We start from the raw sequence: 21,881 nt of genomic DNA, 5'->3' as shown, positions 1-21,881 counted from the left end.
GATCAATGAGATCACCTCCCTAGATCTATTTAAGGTCCACTTAAACAAACACCTGTGTCTTGGGACTGAGACTTTTGTGTATGTTCTTGCATTCATCCCTGCTGGCTTCTACTTGATCTGTCTGACTACTCCTGAGATTCCAGATAGTCCAAGTCCTCGCTGCCCACATGCCCGTTTGCTGCCTCAACACCCAGAGCTCGTGTGCCCACCAGGACCTAAGGCTTAGAGGATCCACCTCACCTGGAGAGTCTGACAAAATCCCAAGACTATGGATTCCAAAGATGCAATAGCCACAACACCATTGCCATGGAACATGGATGATCTGCCTTTCACTGGTAATACAGCTTGCTCTAAGTCTTGAGATTTTGTCCAGGCTGTGCAGGGTCTCACAGCCCTTGTGGATGCCTTCTCTAGGAGACTACTGCAAATTCACCACCAGCTCCTTAATACCTGCTAATGCTATAGCCTAATACTTACCAGGGATATTCTGGTAATCGACCCTAGTTTGAAAACGTACACCCCTCAAGGAATTTATCTAAAGTTGTAGTTACCTCTTTGGGCCCATAGGTGCTTTACCAAAGTTTATAACCTAAGGATGTGAAAATGAAAAATTATATATTTTTTCCCACTAAAATTATGATTTAGCCCCAAAGTTTTCATTTTCAGAAGAGTAATAGGAATAATGGATGCTGACATTTGTAAAGCATTTTTTTTGGCACGGCAATAACCCATATGTGATTAAAAACTACAGTTTGGACACAGAGCAGGGCTCATAAGGGAAGAAGCCCTATTTGACTTTTGGAAAGCCAATTTGTCTGGAATACTTTGCGGGTGCCTAAATAGAGCCCTCAATGTGCCAAAATATCCCTTAGAGCGACCACATTTTGGGAACTACATTCCTAAAGAAATTCATGTAGGGGCAGTAGCGTAGCTACCGGGGGGAACAGAGGGGGCGGTGTGGCCCCGGGCCCTAAGGGGGCCCACCCGGAGCTACGCTACTGTATCTGTATTGGCATGCACAGTGCGCCGATACAGTTAAGGCCCCGTCACACACAGCGACGCTGCAGCGATACAGACAACGATGCTGATCGCTGCAGCGTCGCTGTTGTGTCGCTGTGTGGTCGCTGGGGAGCTGTCACACAGACAGCTCTCTCCAGCGACCAACGATCAGGGGAACGACTTCGGCATCGTTGAAACTGTCTTCAACGATGCCGAAGTCCCCCTGCAGCACCCGGGTAACCAGGGTAAACATCGGGTTACTAAGCGCAGGGCCGCGCTTAGTAACCCGATGTTTACCCTGGTTACCATTGTAAATGTAAAAAAACCCAAAACAGTACATACTTACATTCCGGTGTCTGTCACGTCCCTCGCCGTCAGTGCCGGCCGTAAAGCACAGCACAGCGGTGACGTCACCGCTGTGCTCTGCTTTTACTTTACGGCCGGCGCTCACAGTCAGTGCGGGAAGCCGCCGGCGGGGGACGTGACAGACATCAGAAGGTGAGTATGTAGTGGTTTGGTTTTTTTTACATTTACAATGGTAACCAGGGTAAACATCGGGTTACTAAGCGCGGCCCTGCGCTTAGTAACCCGATGTTTACCCTGGTTACAAGCGAACACATCGCTGGATCGGTGTCACACACACCGATCCAGCGATGACAGCGGGTGATCCAACGACGAAATAAAGTTCTGGACTTCTAGCTCCGACCAGCGATGTCACAGCGGGATCCTGATCGCTGCTGCGTGTCAAACACAACGAGATCGCTATCCAGGATGCTGCAACGTCACGGATCGCTGTCGTTCTCGTTCAAAAGTTGCTCAGTGTGACGGTACCCTAAGGGTATGTTCACACAGGCCGTTTTTGCTGCTTTTTTATGATGATTTTCAGCTGCTTTTTACAGTACCAGCAAAGCCTATGAGATTCCAGTAATCTCATGCCCACACATCAGTATTTTGTGCTTTGCTGCGTTTTTTTGACATAGAGCATGTCACTTCTTTCAGCATTTTTCACCCATTGACTTGAGTCAACACCTGGGTGTTGAAAAAAGCAGCAAAACCAGCATTTTTGACGCAGTTTCTTTCCTGCCAAGAAGATCAGGTTTTGCTGCAGAAAAAAAATAGCAGCAAAAACGCCCTGTGTGAACTTACCTTAACTGTGTGAAAGTTAAAAAAAAAAACATTTGTGACAATAATAGGCAGATTTAGCTCAGAATGGTTAATTTTCACAGCACGTGTTAATTGGATAGACTTATAGCCAGCCTCCGGATTCTGGAGGTGGCGATACCAGTAGTGTGTACTGTACTGTTTTTGTTTGCAAAACATTTTTTCTAACGATTTTCTTTTTTCATATTTTTACAAAGGTTATTGGACTGTTTTTTACTTCCTTACTTAGACCCATACTGAGACTTCCACTTTGACTTGTTTGATGTCTGGTGTAATACCCGGCATTATACAGAGCGGGGCATCAGACCTGTCAGCGTGACCAGTGCACACGAGCGTATTTTCGGTCTGTGTGCTGTGTTATATGGGTGACAACTGAAATGTATACCGTTCATTTTTTCTGGATGAAAATCAGATATTTTCAGTACAGATGTATATACATAGCCTTTGTGGCTGCACAAGTTACACCACTGATATGTCCGCCCCTGGTTTAGCACTTGAACCTTACAGACCACTATAGCTGGGTAACCCCCCTGGCCATTACTCGGCTTACGGTCATCATGGCACCCATCTGTCATACCAGTGCAATCATGGGGGTGACAATAAGGATGAAGACGAAGCCCCTTCTCTCAACTAAGCAGCCGTGATCAGTGCTGGCACTGAACACATCTGTTCCAGCAGGGGTCAGCTATGATCTACGGGTGACGCCGGCGGATGACATGCTGTAAAATCATTGCCCCGTACAGCGGGTTGTGGGAAGGCTCTGCCCGCTGCGCCGTACATGTGGCGGGTGTCTGGAAGGGAAGGACATGTAGATCGGGTGCTGTTCTGTTAGCTTTACGGGTTTAATAAAGAATATCCCCTGTGGATTCTCTCACAATAAGCAGAATGGAAAATCCATGATGGAAATCCACAGAAGTGATGCAGTGTGGAAGAGATTTTGGAACACTAATCCACGCCAACGCAGTAATGCACAGCCAGCACGCACTGTGCGAACAAGACCTTAGTCTTGTGGCCGTGCAGAGGCTCCGGCCATACTAATCACTGTGCCATCAGCCCGGGACTAGGCTCCGCATACAGCCCGGGACTAGGCTCCGCATACAGCCCGGGACTAGGCTCCGCATACAGCCCGGGACTAGGCTCCGCATACAGCCCGGGACTAGGCTCCGCATACAGCCCGGGACTAGGCTCCGCATACAGCCCGGGACTAGGCTCCGCATACAGCCCGGGACTAGGCTCCGCATACAGCCCGGGACTAGGCTCCGCATACAGCCCGGGACTAGGCTCCGCATACAGCCCGGGACTAGGCTCCGCATACAGCCCGGCGCTAGGCTCCGCATACAGCCCGGCCCTAGGCTCCGCATACAGACCGGTGCTAAGCTCCGCATACAGCCGAGAACTAGGCTCCGCATATAGCCAGGCGCTAGGCTTCGCATACAGCCTAGCACTAGGCTCTGCATGCAATGAGTCTAGGAAATGGCTCTGGACATGCCAGGACATGGATTGCGGATGCCTAGGTGCACATACACCGAGGCTGGGGTCACACTATCAGTATTTTACATCAGTATTTGTAAGCCAAAACCAGGATGGGTGATAAATGCAGAAGTGGTGACGTTTCTGTTATACTTTTCCTCTGTGATGTCAGGAATGAACGAAAAGAGTGGACCCTCTGGGTCACGGTACTGACGCACCCACGAACGAGCGAACCCGGATGAGCCAACCCCTATACAGGGATAGTTAGGAGCAGGCCCGAGGGGGTCAAATACCGCAACGGCTGGCACCAAGAGGGACGGCTCAGGAAGAGACTGGAGACGGAAGATGGGAGTGAAGAGGGAAAAACAAGCAGGTCCGTATGGAAAGGGGAAACGGGAACACTGAACGGTCAACAGGAGGAAGGGGTAGAAAACGAAGGGAGACAGGAGGATAACACAGGAAGGTAGCCTGCGAGAGCAAAATAGGAGCGGACGAGGAGTCAGAACCGGACAAGGCCTAAACTGAGCACGAATAGCACACAATAATCAGGCGCCTCCAATATGGAGGAGACGCCTGATATAGCCCGAGCAGTTACCTGAATGGAGGACCCAGGACCAGGGAGGACGCAGGAAGGGTTAAGAACAGGGAGGAGCGCGCGCCCACGACCTAAGGTGCATGTGCGGAGTGGACACAGGATGGGGGGAGGAAGAAGCACGAGCACCACGCCGGAACCCCCGAGCAGCAGGAAGATGAACCGGGGAATCAGCGCGATGCCCAGAGCGGTGGGCGGAGACGCAGCGGGAGGACCTGACGGAGGACCCGACCGCAGCGACAGTGGAGGCCGGTATGACAGCCTCTGACTGTTCCACTCCTGGTTTTGGCTAAGGCTGGGTTCACATTGCGTTAGCAGCCCGTTCAACACATGCGATAACGGGCTGCTGTTAACGCAAGTGCCGATATGTCAGCGCGGTAGTGCAGATAGAGCTAGCAGATGCGCTAGCAGTGACGGACCTGGAAACGCTGCAGCCCGCGTCCCATGGTACGGCACATCGCTAGCGCGCACCCATTGTGGGCATGCGCTAGTGATGCGTCCGCCATAGGGCTTAATGGCGGCATTAACAGAATGCGTTATGCTGCGGTGTAACGTAGTCCGTCTAGCGGGCTGCCACAACACAGTGTGAACCTGGCCTTACAAATACTGATGTAAACTACTGACCAAATACTGAACGTGTGACCCCGGCCTGAGAGTTTTGTATATTTGTTTGTTGTGAGGCGCCGCAGCGTTCACCCTCGGGCACTTACAGCCCTGGGGTCACTTCCCGCGAAAAGGCCCCAGCACTCCGAATCAAAAGGGAAAGACCAGTAGGCCACTCACTGCGCCTGCGCACAAGTTACTCGTCCTTCCTCCACTCTCAGTGTCGAGCTAGCGGCTGGTAACTGTAGGCATAGCCCCGCCTCTATACTCTGGCCACGCCCTCTTTCGCGGAAGCGCGCTTGTCCTGCTACAGGTTTGAGAACGCGCTTAAAGGGACCGCAGCGGGGGCGCGCCTGAGAGAGAGCGACAGAGTGCGTGAGACAGCGAGAAACAGCGAGATAGAGACCTCCCGAGAGTGTGGCTGCGCCAGAGACTGCAGCTGCAAAGAGAGTACGGCTGCAGCCGGTTCTCAGTACTGTACTTTGTCCGAGAAGGGGGTTGGGAAAACACCCGCGAAGGGGAGGGGACCGGAGCCCTGGAAGGTATGGTGCGAGACGGCGGCAAATAGAGCAGTGGGGTGAGGAGAGCAGGCTGCACACCGTGGCCTGGTCTGGAGGAGAGGGCACCAGCTGGCGGGGCCCCGGTAGTGTGCCCAACACCCGGCGGGAGGTGGGGCGTGTGATCTGCCGACACTCGGCCGGGCTGTGGGCTCCCAACATGTGAGGCGGGAGAGCGGCCAGGGCGAGGGTGGTCGTGTGTGCAGTGCGGGGTGGGGTCCGGGGGCCTGGGAGACACCAGGTGACATGTGTTGGGGTGCACAGACCGTGGCTGCCTGTGAGCGGGCTCCTCTCTGGGGAGGGCAGGGCCCATGGGCTCAGGATGGGGGCCCGCGGGGCACGGTGGTGGGTGGATAGCAAAATAGTGGGGGCACTGGAGGGGGAGGTGGCGGTGTGCAGGGAGAACATTGTTCTGGGGGGGGTCAGAAGTAGTTCAGGCCGCAGAGACGGCAGCATGGGGGCTCCAGGGTCAGTATGGGGGAGGGGGATTAAAGGGGATATCACCAGGATGGGGGAGGGGGACTTTATGAAGGGTTAATGATTAGGATAGGGGAGGGGATAAGAATGGTCTATGATCAGGCTGGGGGGGGGCTCTATGAATGGTCAATGATCAGGATGGGGGAGGGGATAAGAAGGGTCAATGATCAGGATGGGGGAGGGGATAAGAAGGGTCAATGATCAGGATGGGGGGCTCTATGAAGGGTCAATGATCAGGATGGGGGGCTCTATGAAGGGTCAATGATCAGGATGGGGGGCTCTATGAAGGGTCAATGATCAGGATGGGGGGCTCTATGAAGGGTCAATGATCAGGATGGGGGGCTCTATGAAGGGTCAATGATCAGGATGGGGGGCTCTATGAAGGGTCAATGATCAGGATGGGGGCTCAATGAAAAGTCTGTGGTCTGGATGGGGATAAAAAGGGTCTGATCAGGATGGGGGGCTCTATGAAAGGTCTCAGACCAGGATGAAGGTTCCAGGATCAGCATGGGGGAGGGGGGATAAGAATGGTCTATGATCAGGATGGGGGGTTCTATGAAGGGTCAATAATCAGGATGGGGGCTTTATGAAGGGTCAGTGATCAGGTTGGGGGCTTTATGAAGGGTCAATGATCAGGATGGGGGCTCAATGAAGGGTCAGTGATCAGGTTGGGGGCTTTATGAAGGGTCAGTGATCAGGTTGGGGGCTTTATGAAGGGTCAATGATCAGGATGGGGGCTCTGAAATGTCTATTAACGGGATGGGGATAATAAGTCAGGATTGGGGGGCTCAATGAAGGGTCAATGATCAGGATGGGGCTCAATGAAGGGTCAGTGATCAGGATGGGAGGGTCAATGATCAGGATGGGGGCTCAATGAATGGTCAATGATCAGGATGGGGGGCTCAATGAAAGGTCTATGATCGGGATGGGTATTTAAAAGGTCTGTTCAGGATGGGGGGCTCTATGAAGGGTCAATAATCAGGATGGGGGGGCTCTATGAAGGGTCAGTGATCAGGATGGGGGGCTCAATGAAAAGTCTGTGATCTGTATGGGGATAAAAAGGGTCTGATCAGGATGGGGGGCTCTATGAAAGGTCTAGGAGCAGGATGAAGGTTCCAGGATCAGCATGGGGGAGGGGGGATAAGAATGGTCTATGATCAGGATGGGGGGTTCTATGAAGGGTCAATAATCAGGATGGGGGGCTCTATGAAGGGTGAATGATCAGGATGGGGGGCTCTATGAAGGGTCAATGATAGGGATGGGGAATAAAAGGGTCTGATCAGGATGGGGGCTCTATGAAAGGTTTATGATCAGGATGGAGGGGTTCTGTGAAGGGTCAATGATCAGGATGGGGGGCTATGTGAAGGGTCAATGATAGGGATGGGGAATAAAAGGGTCTGATCAGGATGGGGGGCTCTATGAAAGGTCTATAGTTGGGATGGGGAATAAAAAGTCTGATCAGGATGGGGGCTCTATGAGAGGTTTATGATCAGGATGGGGGGGTTCTGTCAAATGTCTATAATTGAGATGGGGATAAAAAGGGTCTATTAAGATGTGGGGGCTCTATGAAAGGTGGATAATCAGGATGGGGTGCTCAATGAAGAGTCAATCATCAGGATGAGGGCTCTATGAAAGGTCAATGATCGGGATGGGGTTAAAAAGGGTCTATGATCAGGATGTGGGTCTATAAAGGATCAATGATGAGCTCAATGAAGGGTCGATGATCAGGATGGGGGCTTTATGAAGGGTCAATGATCAGGATGGGGCTCGGAAATGTCTATAAACGGGATGGGGATAATGAGTCAGTCAGGATGGGGGGCTCAATGAAGGGTCAATGATCAGGTTGGGGGCTCAATGAAGGGTCAGTGATCAGGATGGGAGCTCAATGAAGGGCCAATGATCAGGAGTGGGGCTCTATGAAATGTCTGTAATCGGGATGGGGATAAAGAGTCAATCAGGATGGGGGGTCTCAATGAAGGGTCAATGATCAGGATGGGGGCTCAATGAAGGGTCAGTGATCAGGATGGGGGCTCAATGAAGGGCCAATGATCAGGATGAGGGGCTCAATGAAGCGTCAGTGATCAGGATGGTGGGCTCAATGAAGGGTCAATGATCAGGATGAGGGGCTCAATGAAGGGTCAATGATCAGGATGGGGGCCTCAATGAAGGGTCAGTGATCAGGATGGAGGGCTTAGTGAAGGGTCAATGATCAGGATGGGGGTCTCAATGAAGGGTCAAAGATCATGATGAGGGACTCAATGAAGGGTCAATGATCAGGATGGGGGCCTCTATGAAGGGTCAGTGATCAGGATGGAGGGCTCAGTGAAGGGTCAATGATCAGGATGGGGTCTCAATGAAAGGTCTATGATCGGAATGGGTATAAAAAAGGTCTGATCAGGATGGGGGGCTCTATGAAAGGTCTATGATCAGGATGAGGGGTTATCAGGATGTGGGGGGGATAAGAATGGTCTATGATCAGGGTGGGGGTCTATGAAAGGTCTATTATTATTATTATTATTATTATTTATTGTTATAGCGCCATTTATTCCATGGCGCTTTACATGTGGGGAGGGGTATACATAATAAAAACAAGTACAATAATCTTAAACAATACAAGTCATAACTGGTACAGGAGGAGAGAGGATCCTGCCCGCGAGAGCTCACAATCTACAAGGGATGGGTGAGGATACAGTAGGCGAGGATAGAGCTGGTCATGCAGCTCTATCAGGATGGGGATGATCATGATGTGCGGGGATAAGAAGAGTCTGATCAGAATGGGGGGCTGTATGAAGGGTCAATGATCAGGATGGGGAGGAGCTCTGAAGGGTCAATGATCAGGATGGGGCTCTATGAAGGGTCGATGATCAGGATGAAGAGGCCCTATGAAGTGTAAACTATCAGGAAGGGGGTCATTGTAGAGTCAATGATAAGGATGTGGGGGGGCTTTATGATGAATCAATTATCTGTTTGGGGGGCTCTATGAAAGGTCAATGATCTGTGTGGGGGCTCTGTGAAGGGTAAATGATCATGATGGTCTTTATCAAGGGTCAATGATCTTTATGTTGGGGCCCTATGAAGGGTCTATGTTAAGGATGGGGACTTTGTTTTAGTATGGGGGACTGAAGAGCTTATGATCAGCATGGTTTAAATGGCTCTATGATCAGTAGGGGGCTGCTCTATGAAAGGTCTATGATCATGGTACGAAGGCTTTACTATCTGCACTGGGGGACTCTTTGATCAGTGTGGTGGGTCTCTACAATCAGCCTGATGGCGAGGGGGGTCTCTACAATCAGCAGGATTTTGAGGAGGGCCCTGCGATTAGCAGGTTGGGATCTCTGATCAACGTGATGTCGAAGTGGGGGGTCTCTGCAATCAGAACAATGTTGGGGGAGGTTCTTCGATCGTTTTGAGGGGGGTGCTCTATGATCAGCATGATTTTGAGGGGGGGGGGCTCTATGATTGCCATGGTGTCGAGTGGGGAATGCATGATCAGCATGATTGTGGGAAGGCTTTGTGATCAGCCTGATTGCAGTGGGGGGACTCTATGATCTGCATGATGGCGGGGGAGGCTCTTGGATCACCATGATGGTAGTGGGGACGTTCTAGGATCCCCATGATGGTAGAGGGGGGGGATCTAGGAGCTCCACAATAACAATGATGGTAGAGGAGAGGATCTTGGATCACCGTGATGGTAGAGGGGGGGCTCTAGGGTCAGATGCGGGGGGGGGGGGCTATTATCACCATGATTTCCTGAGGGGGTGCTCTGCTATCAGAATGATGGTGGCAGTGCTCTAGAATCAGTATGATGGTGGGGGGCTCTACGATCAGCATGACTGCTTTGGGGAGACTCTGATCAGATGTGATGGCAGCGGGCCTCTATTTTCAGCATGATGGTGGTAGGGTGGGCTCTACAGTCAGTATAAGAGCACGATGGGCAGCTCTATAAAGGGACTGATCAGGATGGGAGCAGCTCTATGATCAGCGGGAGGTTCTCTGTTTGGGGTGGATCTTTGATCAGAGGGATTGGGATCTACTAATGTACCTGTGTAATTTGTCAGATGAGTGTACATGCAATCAGCCAATACAATGTATGAATATTGTTTAATTTGGGGAAACAGATGACATAATGCGTTTATGGAGTCTTATTTGCTGAGCCTGTAGCATCCTATGGCGATATGGCCACAGTTCCTTCTTGTGATAGGACAATTTTATAATTGGAAAGTATTAACCTATGTGCAGTGTATATATTATCCGGAATACCCTCCTTTTATAAAAATAGTTGTTAAGGGGAATTTATCAACCGTCTTTTTCAGCATTCTGCGTGATCTTGTAGGTTTTGAAAATTAAAGGTGCAAGATACCAGCGCTGAGAAATCCCACTGAAAGTAAATGCTGATGGAGCAGTGTCAATGAATGGCAGCGCCATCAGGATAAGGCCCGCTGGGGCATGCTCATCATGGCTCCATCACAGATTTTATGCCCGTGTGGTGGTGAAATCATTATTTTTTTTAGGAAATATAAGAAATTACAGCGTTACTTGGCTGCCATGTAAATGCCACGTCTGGCCTTCTCAGTATCCTTAGTTATTGCCTTTGATTGACTGCTCTGCCCTCTTCTAGTTTAGCCTTTTGGCTAGCAGAGCGTGGAGCTGTCATGGAGAGGAGGGTGGGCTAGGCCTGGAGTAATAATGAAAACTGATGCACGTGCATTACGTTGACATGCCCCCAATGCACTTCCAGTCTCATTAGCATATAATTCCAGAATGGAATTTCTCAGCAATGGAGCAGCACTTTAAATCCTTTAAGGTATCAATTACATTATATTTTCAAGACCCACGAAGCCATGTATTATTCTCTTGGGTGGGGTATTTAAGACCAATTAATCTTAGAGGGAACCTGTCTCCAAGTTTTCCTTATATAAAGTTTTTCCACCACCCTTGTGCTGTCTTTAATACTTCTCCTGCAATTCCTCCATAACATCACTGCTCCCCACATACCCAATAAAATGCCCTTTATAATGTTTCCTCTCCATTTGATAATTGGCTCCGAGTGGTCCGTTGGGCACCGAAAGACTGTGCTCCTCTGTCCCTGCATTCTCCGTCTTTCCAATCGTGATTGATGTCGCTGACATCTAAGTCATCCGCTGTCTGTCCGGCTATCTTCTCTGTACAGCAGGGAACGCAGTCACAACAGGCCACCTGCAAGATGTCAGCCACGCGAGTCAAGGCTGGGGAGATGGCGGGCACAGTGTAGGGGTGCTTGATGCCAATTAGCATATGGAGAGGAAAAATTATCAAAGGCTTTATATTGGGAGATGTGATCTTATGAGGGGTTTATACTTTCATGTTGCTCTCTGTAAGATAAATGTCCGCCATGCCTTTATATATGCTACTTGTTGTTCCCTGAAAAATTGATGTATACATTCATCTTGAAATGAGGCTTAAATGCTTTAGATGTGATCAGAGCACTTCCCAAACTTTAATTCCCCACATGGCCCTACCTTCCTCTGCTTGACTCCACAGAAGAAGCTGTGGCTGGATGGATCATAGAGCCAGGGAGGAAAGGCTTGGGAAGTCCTTTGACACTCCCAGAGCACTTCTAGGGAATCTGACAGCTACCTCAGCCCCCAAACCTCCACCACATACAGTTGTGGCCAAAAGTATTGATACCCCTGCAATTCTGTCAGATAATACTCAGTTTCTTCCTGAAAATGATTGCAAACACAAATTCTTTGTTATTATTATCTTCATTTAATTTGTCTTAAATGAAAAAAACACAAAAAGAATTGTCCTAAAGCCAAATTGGATATAATTCCTCACCAAACATAAAAAAGGGGGTGGACAAAAGTATTGGCACTGTTCGAAAAATCATGTGATGCTTCTCTAATTTGTGTAATTAACAGCACCTGTAACTTACCTGTGGCACCTAACAGGTGTTGGCTATAACTAAATCACACTTGCAGCCGGTTAACATGGATTAAAGTTGACTCAACCTCTGTCCTGTGTCCTTGTGTGTACCACATTGAGCATGGAGAAAAGAAAGAAGACCAAAGAACTGTCTGAGGACTTGAGAAACCAAATTGTGAGGAAGCATGAGCAATCTCAAGGCTACAAGTCCATCTCCAAAGACCTGAATGTTCCTGTGTCTACCGTGCACAGTGTCATCAAGAAGTTTAAAGCCCATGGCACTGTGGCTAACCTCCCTAGATGTGGACGGAAAAGAAAAATTGACAAGAGATTTCAATGCAAGATTGTGCGGATGTTGGATAAAGAACCTCGACTAACATCCAAACAAGTTCAAGCTGCCCTGCATTCCGAGGGTACAGCAGTGTCAACCCGTACTATCCGTCGGTGTCTGAATGAAAAGGGACTGTATGGTAGGAGACCCAGGAAGACCCCACTTCTTACCCCGAGACATAAAAAAGCCAGGCTGGAGTTTGCCAAAACTTACCTGAAAAAGTCTAAAACGTTTTGGAGGAATGTTCTCTGGTCAGATGAGACAAAAGTAGAGCTTTTTGGGCAAAGGCATCAACATAGTGTTTACAGGAGAAAAAAAGAGGCATTCAAAGAAAAGAACACGGTCCCTACAGTCAAACATGGCGGAGATTCCCTGATGTTTTGGGGTTGTTTTGCTGCCTCTGGCACTGGACTGCTTGACCATGTGCATGGCATTATGAAGTCTGAAGACTACCAACAAATTTTGCAGCATAATGTAGGGCCCAGTGTGAGAAAGCTGGGTCTCCCTCAGAGGTCATGGGTCTTCCAGCAGGACAATGACCCAAAACACACTTCAAAAAGCACTAGAAAATGGTTTGAGAGAAAGCAGTGGAGACTTCTAAGGTGGCCAGCAATGAGTCCAGACCTGAATCCCACAGAACACCTGTGGAGAGATGTAAAAATGGTAGTTTGGAGAAGGCACCCTTCAAATATCAGGGACCTGGAGCAGTTTGCCAAAGCAGAATGGTCTAAAATTCCAGCAGAGCATTGTAAGAAACTCATTGATGGTTGCCAGAAGCGGTTGGTCGCAGTTATTTTGGCTAAAGGTTGTGTAAACAAGTATTACGCTGAGGGTGCCAATACTTTTGTCTGGCCCATTTTTGGAGTTTTGTGTGAAATGATCAATGTTTTGCTTTTTGCTTCATTCTCTTTTGTGTTTTTTCATTTAAGACAAATTAAATGAAGATAATAATACCAAAGAATTTGTGATTGCAATCATTTTCAGGAAGAAACTGAGTATTATCTGACAGAATTGCAGGGGTGTCAATACTTTTGGCCACAACTGTATGTATTACTATTTTTATACCTTCCTAACAAGCTTGTTTCATTGTCTTGATTAGATTACTGCATTTGGCAAAAAACAATTTTATAACTCTGGTGACTATATACTAATTAGTGGGTGACCAGTTACGGGGGGGGGGGGGTGTTGCTTTCCCCAGGGGTGATGTAGGACTCAGCCAGCTGTTATTCGGCAAATTTCAGGATGTGTCCTATGCCACCGCTGCCTCCCTGGGCATGTGTAGTGCACCCATGAAGCGTCACATTTCTAAAAATGTCTCCCTGTATTTCTTCCATTGGTAGCTGCATTAGCTATATCACTTGTGTGTATTAGTTTATCATGCTTATTTAGGGCCAGCTTATTCTATGGCACTTTACAAGCATGCTCACAGTATGAAGTCTCTATCAGTAGTTCTGTAAAGGTTCAGCTTTTAAGATGCCCCCTAATGGAGTGAGTTTGTGACTTTTTTTCAGGGGAAGTGAGAGTGAAGCTTTTTAAAAAGTCTCAATTCATAAATGTGGCTTAAACCGTATGTACAAAGCTGACCACGTCCAGATTTCTATACATCCCATCCACTGTATTTGTATGGTAGCCTTTTGGACGCAGTGCAGGTGAGCTGTGTCAAAAACGCTGCTATTCCGGATCTGCTTTAATATTTGGCAACTAGCTAAACAGTCCTTCAAGTTTCCTAGCCTTTACAGAGCTAAATGGCATACCCGCTATGCACCGTGCCAGCCAATACCACAACAGGGGTTAATGTATACTAACTACAATTGTCTGAATATTAATTACATAATGACGGGATAGGTGACAACTTGCTGAGCGGTGCAGGTCCCACTAGTGGCACATGGACCGATCTGCAGATCAAAGAATTTATATCCCTGTTACAAGATGGTGCTGCAGGTCAGCTGCCCGGCTACGCTCCTTTCCTGCACCGATGAGTGGAGTGCAGCGTTCGGCACCCCATAAGGAATGATTGGCGCAGCAGTTTAAGATGCGCACTGCCACTCCATTTTAACAGGGATAAAAGTTCCCAATTCTGCCGATCGGTGCTGGTCTCAGTGTGAGGATTCACACGCAACTACAGGTTATCGCCCAGCCAATGGTTAGGTAATAACATGTTTTTACCAGACAACTCTTTAAAGATCCATTTTATGCAAAATAACTTCTGATTGTGCTGCTAAGAACATGTTTGGAGATGTCAGAAGTCTCCGCAATGGTAGGGTTTGGTGCACAAACAAAGGCCTGAGAAGTTCCTTTTTTAGAACAAGAACTAGCCCAGTATTAGATGGAGAGAGGATTGCAGATGTTGTTGCTGTGACTGTATAAAGTCTCTGAATGACACTTGCATACAGCCTGTGATTGCCATAGAAGATGAACGGAACTGATGCTCAATAGCAGAACTGTCCTGTGTAAAGTCTGCAACGTGTGAATCCATGCTCTGCACGCCGCACCCTAACACCTTGCAAAGTGTGTCTAAATAGGAGAGGGATAGTCCGGTGGTGTGCTCCTCCACATTGGGAGGCTCGTGTGCTAATGATGTAGCGTTTACACTGCCTGCTCGTGTGCTATTCTAATGAATAGGACTGGCACATAATACGTAATGTGGCAGTGCCAGGCAGCCCCATTGTATGTGGAACACTCGTGCTTCTAAAGGACATGTTAATGATAATGAAAGGGACATTGCTTAGGTACAATGCCTAATCATTTTAGAGTTGCTCCATATCATATCTTTATCACCGTAGTCTACGTGACTTTTGGGATTGGCTAATAGTTTATTTAAGGATCTTACACGTTTGTCATCATGGTACAGCTCAGTGTATGTTTGGTGGGGTAGCTCTCTGACCGTATACTTGTTTTCTCTCTCTCCAGACCGGGGCCTCTCTAGCAGGTTCCCTGACACTGACAACTGCGAGTGGAGACCTTTAGGCCGAAGCTGCACTTGGACCAGCTGATATTAGATCTCATTGCCAGGAATCTTTAGTCTACAAATATGGAGAGTGATGACAATAAAGGACCCGACAGCCAAAAAGAGGAAAATGCTGCAGAGAATGCCAATGAAGAACCGGCCAGCAAGACCAGCAAAAAGGCCAAGGCAGGCGCTAAGGAGATTGTAAAAGGGGACAACGCTGAGGTAGACCCTGAACCTAAAACTTCGCCTTCAGATCCAGATAACGAAAGTAAGGATGATGTAGTCTTTGTTGCAGCAAGGATGACCAAAAAACCTGATGTGGAACATTTAAAAGCTCACAAGACAAAGCGCATTGAAGAAAATGGAGATCCAAGCCAAACGATCACCGAAACTGGGGAGAACACAAATTGTGCACCCGAAGCGAAAGCAGCAGGAGAAGCTCCTGAAACACAGGCAGACCCACCACAGCCCAGCCAAACACTTCCAAGAAGGATGAGACTGCGACCTACATTAAAACCTCGCACCTCTGTACCCCAGAATGTAGACAATAATGTAAGCACTGATAAAGAATCCAGTCCCCAGGAGAAAGAGGCGGCTCAACCCAACCAGTCGTCTGAGAAGAGCGCTGATGGAGAGGCCAATTCCAGACCCTCATCTGGTGGGTAGACCACGCTTATCATGTGCCGGTTAGATTGTCTTTACATTTGTGTTCTGGTTCTAAGAGATCAGGCTAGGGGGCACTGAGACTTGGTACATCTGCCATATGGCATAGCCAAGAGCCCCTTCTACAAAACTTATGAGGACATTTATATTACCACTTACCAGAAATCATCTGTACTAGGAAGATACATGTCTGATACATTCATATGAATGATTAGCCCTTGTTTGTTATTACAAATCCTATGTAGAAAAGAAAAGAGTCCTCCAAGTGTAGATTAAATATTGAGTAGATAATTTTTATTGGAGCACATGATTAAAAAAAGTTTTAAAAAAAGAAAGTTGGAGATGTAAGCAGACCATACAGGAAATGGAATCAAGCAAACACTGGGTAGGTAGTTAGATTATATCCCAAATTTTAAAAAAATAACGCAATGATTATAACACCTCTATAAAATAGATTTGTGTTCGAATAGGCAAAGGCATGAAACAGTGAGCAATAATATTCAAATAAATAAAGTACAAGGTACTAACAATTAGGGTACATACCGTATTTTCCGGCGTATAAGACGACTTTTTAACCCCTAAAAATTGTCCCAAAAGTCGGGTGTCGTCTTACACGCTGGGTACAGCATGTGCAGGGAGCGATCCTGGATGTTCCCAGGGTCTGAAGGAGAGGAGACTCACCTGACCGCTCACATGACTGCGATGTCATCGAAGGTCCTTCACTCACTGCATTCTTAGGAACGGAGGCAGACGCTTGCAGCGGTGACAGCCAGGGTTCGTCGGAGGGGTGAGTATATCCATATTTTTTATTTTTATTCTTTATTTTTTACATGAATATGGATCCCAGGGCCTGAAGGAGTCTCCTCTCCTCCAGACCCTGGGAACCACACGCCGTATAAGATGACTGGGCGTATAAGATGACCCCCGTCTTATACGGCGGGCATATCCCAAATTCCATATTTTATATGGAAAAGTTGGGGGTCGTCTTATACGCCCAGTCGTCTTATACACCAGAAAATACGGTAGATGGATAAAAATGAATAGACTGGACAATGCTGGGGTTTGTTTCTAGTAACTCCTCATGAGATTTACAATATATGTATAAAAATATAGAGTGGCATAAATTAAATAACTCATAGAAGAGTCTAGAGACAAAAAATGCACATCATAGCTAAAAGTAACAAAAAATAAATCAGTGATAGCACAAGTGAACATATAAGTGAATGAGAGCCAGGAAAAGTATAAATCCCCAGGGTCCAGTTCCAGTGTAAAGGAACGTGGCAGCTGGCAATGATCAATACAATTCTGATATTGGTGACATATCGTTAAGGGTAGCCCATAATTATCAGATTGATGGGCACCCCCACTGATCTGCTGTTGCCAGCTTCATCCACTGCAGGCTGAAAACTGTACAGAGCGGACCCCAACTTCTCTGTTACAATGTTTAGTGACCTTTCGCACGTACTGCTGATCAGACCATAAAGAAGTGAGTCATTAATATCATAGGAATGAAAAATCCCTTTAACACTCACTCTTGGCAGTTGATCGTAGTTCACACCTGGTGATGGTTCTCCTTTTCAGTGGTCACTCTTCTCCCCCTGTATCAGAATGGCTGTCTAATGCTTGAGCCACCACTCCAGGAGCAGTGCATCCAGCCTGACCGCCTGCTCCATCTCATAGAGCTGGGACCCTGTGATCTACATGCTGTGATCTACCTGTGTCATGATATGGCGTATAGAGAGCAGTGTCACCATAATTAGTGATGCGCGATAAGGTATTATCCGAGCACGCTCGTGTGTTAACCGAGTGTCTTCGACGTGCTCAAAAAATATGTTCCGAGTCCACGCGGCTGCATGTCTCGCGGCTGTTTGACATCCACAACACATGCAAGTAAAGTGCGCCACGGGTTAATTTTTCTCCTCTCACTCAATCTCTGTTCTAGTCTATAAAGTAAGCATAAATCATACCCCGACACACTCGGCACACCCCGGTTTCTTACACTGCCACCACTCATCAAACATACGGGGTGATGAGCCCCCAAAATATGTTACTGTCAGACAATGAGAAGGTCACACAGGCATATTGGATACTTTTGGAGCATACAAGGTCAAACTTGTTAAAGATTTTAAGCTTTAATATAAAAAAATACATTGCTTACAATAAATATATATAAAAAAAAGTACAAATAAAACCACACACAAATTATGCGAAACGGTTATAAAATAAAAACGGATAAGTAACAGAAATACCTTAACGTTTCCGTCTACAGTTATCGTTTGTTTTCCTGAGGGGAGGAGAAATGCATTATGGATCACATCAGCCCTTAGGCTTTCCTCATATGTGAACTCTTCTCTGTGTAACCCAGCTTTTTATAGTCTGGACCATAGACTCGTATTTCCAGGATGACCTGGACCGGTCTATTGAAATGATGCTGTCTGTGAATGGACGATGAGCCACGTTGTGCCCTTTCCAATACCTGTGTCTTCCTATACAGACCATGGGAAATATTCCTTCTAATACAGGCCATTTGCTAACCCCCCTCTAAGCTCAGAATCCAGGAGGTAAGGGGCCAGGATTGACCCCTACCTCCAGCGAAAGCCCCTTTGTGCTTACAATACCGGTATATCCAGTTTTACCCTTTTGTCAACTAGGTGTAACTCTACGGCTATCATGACCTGTAGAATGTAAGCCCGCAAGGGCAGGGTCCTCTCCCCTCTGTATCAGTCTGTCATTGTTAGTTTGCTTACTGTAAGTGATATCGGTAATTTGTATGTAACCCCTTCTCATGTACAGCACCATGGAATCAATGGTGCTATATAAATAAATAATAATTTCCCTTATTGATTATATATTTCCTTCACACCTTCCCCCTTTTGAACGTGCATAAGAGTTTGATTTACTTGTCCGCTCCCTAGCACGTATCCAGTCTCTGACCCCCGTGGCGGATAAACCATCAGCATTGCCATGATCCATTCCTTTCTTATGTTGACTTGTAAAATCATACTACTGCAAAATCAGGCTCCATCTGAGCAATTTCCCATTATCCCCCACTATGTTGAGCCATCTTGGTGTGTTACGATCTGTGAAGTTGCACCCATAGACATAGGGGTTGAAGTTTCTGCAGAACCCACACTATTGCTAAACACTCTTTTCAATTGTGGCATAAGCAACCTCTCTGGGCAGGAAATTCCTGCTAAGGTAGAGAATTGGGTGTTATTCACCTCGCTGGTTCACCTGGCCGAGCACCGCACCTAGCCAATAAGTGCTGGCATCAGTCGGCACGACCACAAACCAGCAAGTGAAATCTGGGGCCGGAAGAACGGGTGAACTAGCCAATGCTGATTGTAGGGCACCAAAATAATTTGGGGAAGCTTCAGGTCAGTTAACGGCTTAGCCAGAGCATTGTAGTTTAGCACAAACTCCTATATTTAAGTGACGAGGCCTCCTGACCTTTCTCCCATAAAGTATTTCAAAGGAGAAGAATCCTGTTGAGGCCTGGGGTACCTTTCTGTATGCAGACAAGAGATGGAGGTAACATTCCCAGTCTGTCCCTTCAGTCTCCTCCAGCACCTTGAGCATTTGTTTTATAGTTCCTACTAAGTGCTCACCTAGTCCATTGGTCAGATGGTAGGGACTGGCTACAATAGGGCGCATTTCATTTTCTTGCGAAGATTTTACATCAAATTAGACATGACATGGGTCCCCTGATGAGTTAACATTTCCCTGGGGAACGCCACATGACAAAACAGTCCCTAGTGGGTTGACCTTTTTATCTGCTTGTATGGAGGACCACGCCACAGCTTCTGCATAGGGCGTATCATAGTTAACAACTGGAACAATAGAGCATATGCCAGGGCTGCGAGGTATTGCAAGTGGCCCTAGGATGTCCACAGCTATTCGTTGGAAAGACTCATCAATCATCGGTAGTGGTGTAGATGGGCTTTTAGTTTTTTTGTACTCTAAAGGGTCTAGCAAGTGGAATCTCATCCGCAATCCTCTATAACTGTCCCCTGAACGGATAGCTGACAACCAGATGCTCCTCACAGTCCTCCTGCTCTGGTGTGCCATGGAGGAGGGTCTCTTTACGGGCTTCCCCTGGTTCCAGTAAAACCTCCTTGTCAGACCCATCAGGAGGTTGCTCTGGAGGACATCTCAGTTTCTCCAGACTAGCATCTGTTATCAGGGCCTTTTGAAAGCTCTATCAGTCTGTAGGTCCCGGCCTAGTGGGGATGCTAGACCCTGTGAGATGCGGAGTCTGCTATTGGGGACCTCATTAGGTCTGCCATGTGGGAAGGTTCCTGGGCTATATGAGGGTCTTCCTGTTCTGCCAGTTTTTTTCTGAGACTCATCCTTTAATCCTTGGGGTTGAGTTGTAGCAGCAGCCTGACTGCGGATCACAGCCGTCACATAAGTACAGTCATGTACATTGGTACATTTTCCTGGATCTCACAGGCTCTCAGGTGGGTCAATTGCTTCCACCTTCTCCATAACATTCATTTTCAAGGCAGGGGCCTAGTGGCATACCATCCTGCCCAGGTCCATGCCTAGCAGCACATTGGTTGGGATGGTGTCTGATACGCCCACTTTCCTCAGTCCTTTCTCTGCTCCCTAGTCCAGATGCACATAGGCCTTGAGCTTGGTAGGGCTGACTCCCCAATCCCCCACCACCAACTCCGGTTACAGACAGTCTTTCCTGGAATTATGTCAGCGGGGTCACCAGTTCTGGACGCACTAGGGTTACTTCTGTTCCAGTGTGTCTGAGGCCAACGGTAACTTTATTGCTCACAGTGACAGATCTCATTATTTCTCATATCAGAGCCAGTCACAAATAAGATGGAAGGTGGGGGCCTCGGTGGCTTGGTCATACTGGAGCTTATCTTCCGATCAGAGCAAAGTAACACTAACCTGTCCCACTTTATTACACGTAAAGCAGCGACGTGTATCAATAAAAGAATGTCTGATTCCAGGGGCCCCGGATTTAGTGGATTTAGAATTCCCTGGGGACCGGTTGGCAGGTTGAGAGGGGTCCCCCCAACTGGCTTACCGCCCTTCCAGCTGAATCCCGATGGCTTCCAGGCTTGTGGCATCCTGTTGGGAGCATAATAGTTAGCAATATTTGCAGCCTGATCAGCAGTCTTTGGCTCTCGATGACACACAAATTGTTGTACATCCATGGGACATATGTGGAATTGATCCTTGATAGTGATGAGCGAATATACTCGTTACTCGAGATTTGTCAAGCATGCTTGGGGGTCCTCCGAGTATTTTTTAGTGCTCAGAGATTTAGTTTTTCTTGCTGCAGCTGAATGATTTACATCCGTTAACCAGCATAAGTACACGTGGGGATTCCCTAGCAACCAGGCAACCCCCACATGTACTTATGCTGGCTAACAGATGTAAATCATTCAGCTGCGGCAAGAAAAACTAAATCTCCGAGCACTAAAAAATACTCGGAGGACCCCCGAGCATGCTCGAGAAATCTCAAGTAACGAGTATATTCGCTCATCACTAATCCTTGATCATAAGATCCTCTTGTTCCTCAAATCTGGTAACAGAAAGTCCTCGGATCCATTGACGGAACGTGGTCCTCAAGGTGGCCACTACGTCCGCATAGCTGTTAGTTTCATCCATTATAAGTTTATGCTTAAAACATACAACACTGCCCTTCACTTCTCCAAACAATCCTATTTCAACGCCCTTATCACCTCTATCTAATAACCCTAAACGTCTCTTTGAAACTTTTCATTCCCTACTCAACCCAAGAGTGCAGGCCCCAACCACGGATCTCTGCGCTGACTATCTGGCCAATTACTTCAAAGAAAAAATTGACCATATCCGACAGGAAATTTTCTCCCAAACTCCTCATACCATGCACTGTCCTCCCTCCCCTACTACATCTTGCTCAATCTCGGACTTTGAACCAGTCACAGAAGAAGTAATAAGGCTCCTTGCATCTTCTCGCCCAACCACTTGCACCAGTGACCCCATTCCGTCACATCTCGTCTAGCCCCTTTCCCCTGCCGTCACCGCTCAAATATTCAACCTCATTGTCAAATATTCAACCGCTCTCTATCTCTTCCGGTATCTTTCCCTCCTCATTTAAGCATGCCATCATACATCCATTACTTAAAAAACCATCCCTTGACCAAAACTGTCCCGCTAACTATAGACCTG

General features: G+C 47.6%; 1 protein-coding gene and 1 long non-coding RNA gene across 5 annotated transcripts in view; one reads left to right on the top strand and one right to left on the bottom strand.

Moving 5' to 3' along the window:
* LOC143805535 (uncharacterized) overlaps positions 1-5,085 on the bottom strand; it is a 37,698-nt gene extending 32,613 nt beyond the window's left edge. The window contains exon 1 of the long non-coding RNA XR_013221265.1: positions 5,006-5,085. This is a non-coding gene — a long non-coding RNA (uncharacterized LOC143805535). The remainder of the gene's footprint in view (positions 1-5,005) is intronic.
* A 70-nt stretch (positions 5,086-5,155) lies between these two features.
* Positions 5,156-21,881, top strand: part of ZMYM3 (zinc finger MYM-type containing 3) — a 92,137-nt gene continuing 75,411 nt past the window's right edge. Inside the window, exons 1-2 of one of the 4 annotated variants that reach the window (XM_077285008.1) lie at positions 5,156-5,196; positions 15,005-15,702. In XM_077285008.1, coding sequence (XP_077141123.1) covers positions 15,126-15,702 — 577 coding nt within the window. In that variant the 5' untranslated portion in view covers positions 5,156-5,196; positions 15,005-15,125. Of the gene's footprint in view, positions 5,368-5,470; positions 5,495-15,004; positions 15,703-21,881 lie in introns of those variants that run through there. The other 3 variants (XM_077285007.1, XM_077285009.1, XM_077285010.1) reach the window with 3 other exon arrangements.

This window comes from Ranitomeya variabilis, chromosome 2 (assembly GCF_051348905.1).
Source record: "Ranitomeya variabilis isolate aRanVar5 chromosome 2, aRanVar5.hap1, whole genome shotgun sequence".
NCBI classification, from domain to species: domain Eukaryota; kingdom Metazoa; phylum Chordata; class Amphibia; order Anura; family Dendrobatidae; genus Ranitomeya; species Ranitomeya variabilis.
Note: the sequence above shows the minus strand (reverse complement) of the source record. Positions and strands in the feature narration are given on the sequence as shown.